At 43.7% G+C, this 4,675-nt stretch overlaps 1 protein-coding gene across 1 annotated transcript; it reads left to right on the forward strand.

The window, feature by feature from the left end:
- Window positions 1-2,152: 2,152 nt before the first annotated feature.
- LOC110442196 (uncharacterized protein K02A2.6-like) lies at window positions 2,153-4,243 on the forward strand. The gene has a single exon (XM_021485688.1). It carries the CDS (start codon window positions 2,153-2,155, stop codon window positions 4,241-4,243), a length of 2,091 nt encoding a protein of 696 aa, XP_021341363.1.
- The last annotated feature ends 432 nt before the right edge of the window (window positions 4,244-4,675 follow it).

The raw sequence follows: 4,675 nt of genomic DNA on the forward strand, positions 1-4,675 counted from the left end.
TACCTAATTGGTTGCAGAATTATCTGTGTCCCAGTAAAGTTGTACAACTTGATTTTTTTTTTGCTTTTTCGCGTCGTGTGCTGTTGTCGAAATTGTTTCGTCTGTAAAGCTAGCTTTCATGTGTAGGCACCCTTTCGGATTATGGCCAAAATTGTATTCTCGAACCATTTTTTGTTTTTGACAAACGTGAAGCTCATATAGCCCACTTCATCATGCTTATACCAATTTTAGTACAGTTTTATTTTTATAATCTTTTTTACATATCTTTATACAGGGGTTAGCCATTTAACAAAAATATCACTCACGGCCACAACCCTCTACTGTAGACTGCTACCTAAGGATAAAGACAATGAAGAAAATGCGTAGAGTATCTTGTTTAATATTTTGCCCAATCATCGTTTCTGAATATGAATAACATATCATAACATGGATTGAAGTGTTAGAGGGGCGATAACGCTGTTAACGTTCCCCTGAACGAAATGTTAACACGGCTAAATGTAGCTAATTTGCCGCATATAACAGCGATTTGAGTACGAAAAAAACGTCTTCAGAACTTTTGCTGAAACTTTCCAAGTTTGTAGAACTCAGCGCTATCTACCCCCTTGTATATCTGTTATATCTTGGGAAAATCTAGTTATGGTGATTGTAACGATATGTGGAATTGTTTACTGTTGTGCAACCTTGCTGTATGTATTACGTCCCCTTGTATGAACGACTTCCGGGACTCCGTGGTGAACCCCACTGGAATAAAAGATGTCAGCAGAACTTCACGTGTTTGTGATTTCTCCATCTTAGAGTCACGATAATGTTTACCAAGACAGAGTAGGAAACATTACATGGTGTCAGAAGTAGGGAAAAAGAACTGACAATGGCCTTGTCAGGCACCAAGCGCCCCAGATGGACTGGAATTCAAACAACCTGCCAGAAGATTGGAAAAAGTTCAAGCAGCACGCTGATCTCATTTTCACCGGACCTCTGTAAGACAAAGACCAACTAGTACAGAGGACATACATCCTTTTATGGATCGGTCAAAGAGGAAGAGACATATACAGCACGTGGACTTTCACTGAAGGAGATGAGAAATTACCGGCCCCACTCTACGAAAAGTTTGAAACGTACGTACAGCCTAAAGCTTACGTTGTGTTCGCCAGATTCAAATTCAATAACATTGTCCAAAGTGCATTAGCATTTGACGAGTTTGTCACCAAACTACGAATGTCGGCAAAGTCATGTACTTTTACAGACGCGGACGAAATGATAAGAGATCGCATCGTATTCGGTGTTACGTCCCAGAAAGTACGCGAGAAGCTCATAAACGAGGGTAATGAACTGACCCTAGATAAAGCCATAACGATTGGACAAGGGTGATAGTACGCTTTGACACAGCTCCGGACCATGAAACCAGAATCGTCGACATCGGATACCGCCATACACGCCGTACGGACCAAGAGAGGCAACTCTTACAGAAAGACAGGGAGACCCAGAGACACTCGCCAAACCCGGGACTCACGATCAACGCATGTACAAAATTCAAATCATTCACAGAACTCTCGTGATCAACAAAGAAGAGAAGAGTGTGGAAACTGTGGCTACAAACATTCTGCGAAGAACAACTTTAAATGCCCAGCAAAGGGTGAACAGTGTTTAAAATGTAACAAGAAAAATCACTTTGCTGCTAAATGTAGGTCTGTTGCATGTGTATCGGTAGAGAGTGAATCAGAGTCATTGGGTATAGATTCAGACGAATTTTATGTCGATGTTATTAACACCCAATCCACTCCATTTCCCAACCCCAAAGACCAAGCACTTGTTGACCTTGAGTTAGGACCCCACCAAAAAGGCTGTCGCATTTAAATTAGACACAGGGGCACAGGTAAACGTCATACCTTTCCACATACTTGATCATGCATACCCAAAGCACACATTACGTAAGTCGGACAAGCGTCTGTCTTCATACAATGGCTCACCGATCAGAACCCTGGGTTGTTTTGATATGCAGATAAGGTATAAAGGTCAATGTGTAACTGCAGAAATATATGTGACCGATACTGCACTTACCTCCATCTTAGGTCTCCAAAGTTGTTTAGACCTACAGCTTATCAAATTGGTATATGCTGTAAACCAGACCCCTGGTAGTGGTAGCCAGACCCCCATGTTAACCACACAACCCCAACATGCTCAAGGTAAGTCGCCTCAAACCAACCCGCACTACAAACTACCCTTTGACAAAAAGTCTGTCCTGTCTGAATACTCCGATGTATTTACAGGCATTGGTCAGTTTCCAGGTAACTGTACCATCCACATAAACCCGGATGTACAACCAGTTGTAAACCCCCCTCGTAAAGTTCCAATAGCCCTCCGTGATAAACTCAAAGCTGAGTTGGAGCGAATGGTGCAGGCTGAGGTCATAGTTGAGGTAAACGAACCTACACCATGGGTCAACTCCCTCGTAGTCGTAGAAAAGGCTTCAGGTAAGTTGAGAGTATGTTTAGACCCTCAAGGTCTAAATAAGGCCATAAGGCGTCCCCACTACCCCATGAAGACCCTAGAGGAGATACTGCCAGATCTCTCGAGAGCACGTTATTTCACGAAGCTCGATGCACGTTCAGGCTATTGGGCCCTGAAGCTACTTACCACTTTCAACTCGCCCTTTGGTAGGTATCGCTTTCTACGCATGCCCTTTGGTGTTCAGTCCGCACAGAATGAATTCAAATGTGCGATCGATAGCAGTTATGAAGGCTTGACCGGTGTCAATGCCATAGTAGACGACATACTAGTGTCTGGCAAGACCAGACAGGAGCATGACGAGAACCTACGAGTAGTTCTAGACAGAACCAGATCAGTAGGTACAAAGCTCAATGATGACAAACTAGAGGTAGGAGTCACTAGTGTATGCTATTGTGGTCACCTGCTGTCCGAGACTGGACTACAGCCAGACCCTGAAAAGGTGGCTGCAGTGCGTGACATGAAACCACCACGTGACAAAGGTGAGCTAGTGGCAATACTAGGCATGATAAACTATCTTGCTAAGTTTGCCCCAAACCTGTCCCAGGTTACAAACCCCTTAAGAAGTCTTTTGCCCAAAGACATTGAGTTTGTATGGGAAAGCCAACAAATGGAGGCATTTCAGAATGTGAAAAACCTCATAACACAGAGCCCTGTGTTAGCATACTTTGACCCTGATGAACCTGTTACCTTAAAAGTTGATGCATCGAAGTATAGTCTAGGCGCCAGCCTACTACAACACGGTAAACCTGTAGCTTATGCATCAAAGTCTTTGACCCCTTCAGAAGTCCAATATGCACAAATAGAAAAGGAAATGTTTGCAATTTTATATGGTTGTAAGCGTTTTCACCAATATCTATATGGGAGACTCATCGATGTCGAGTCTGACCATAAGCCCCTCGAGTCAATTCTCAAAAAGCCTATCGGCGTAGCCCCTGCACGCCTGCAGAGAATGATGCTGCAACTGCAAAAGTACAATGTCAGTGTTAGACATGTCCCAGGAAAACAAATTTCCGTGGCAAATGCCTTGTCCAGAAAGTTCGTGCCTGATACTTACCCTGAACTCCCTGAAGGTATGGATGTCGAAGTCCACACTGTCGTGTCAAATTTACCCGTTAGCTCTCGTCGCATGGACGAAATCAGACAACATACTATGTCTGACCCCCAAATGGCCACCCTTACCAAAATCATTCAAGATGGTTGGCCAGATCAACGGAGAGACTGTCCGTTGTCTATTATTGAATATTGGAACCTTAGAGATGAAATGACAGTCATCGATGGTATCAATTTCAAAGGCACAAAAATAGTCATACCAACAGGATTGAGAACAGTCATGTTAGACCTTCTACATTCTGGTCACATGGGTGTGGAGAAATGTCGTAGTCGAGCCAAGGATATCATGTTTTGGCCTGGCTTAAGCTCAGACATTTCTGATTTAGTCCTTAACTGTCCTACGTGTTTAGAATTGAGAAATTCGAACGCGAAAGAACCCATGCTACCCCGCGAGATATCTGCCCGACCATGGCAGATAGTTGCCACCGATCTCTTTGCTTGGAATGATCAGGATTTCGTAGTCGTTGTAGACTACCACAGTCGCTATTTTGAGGTCTCAAAACTTTCCTCCACTACAAGTGCAACTGTCATTTCCAAGCTTAAAGAAGTCTTCTCGGGGCATGGTATTCCAGAGAAACTTTTCTCTGACAATGGTCCCCAATACTCCAGTGAGAAATTTCGATAGTTTGCAAAAACTAGGGATTTCAACCACGAAACCTCTAGTCCCCACCCCCCCCCCAGTCAAACGGTTTAGCAGAGAAAACTGTCCAGACTGTCAAGCGTCTATTTACAAAAGCTTAGGCTGATGGTAGAGACCCCTACATTGCCCTACTAGAATACCGTACAACCCCTCTCGACTCCGGTTTCTCACCATCCCAGCTACTGATTGGTCGTCGCCTACGTTCGATTCTACCTTCATCATCAGAACAGCTTAAACCTGTGACCGTAAATACATCACTAAACACTCAGAAAACACAGGAAAGGAAGTATAGACAGAAAAACTACCATGACAAGTCCTCAAAGTCTCTAAACCCACTAGATGTAGGCGAGACTGTTAGGATTAAACGTGATGGTAGGTGGAAACCTGCAGTAGTTACAAAACAGGAGAATGCCAGAT

This window comes from Mizuhopecten yessoensis, unplaced genomic scaffold, assembly GCF_002113885.1.
Source record: "Mizuhopecten yessoensis strain PY_sf001 unplaced genomic scaffold, ASM211388v2 scaffold716227, whole genome shotgun sequence".
NCBI classification, from domain to species: Eukaryota; Metazoa; Mollusca; class Bivalvia; order Pectinida; family Pectinidae; genus Mizuhopecten; species Mizuhopecten yessoensis.

Bases quoted from the DNA above. Each gene is read 5' to 3' on its own strand.
- LOC110442196 (XM_021485688.1), top strand. From the start codon at position 2,153: ATGTTAACCACACAACCCCAACATGCTCAAGGTAAGTCGCCTCAAACC.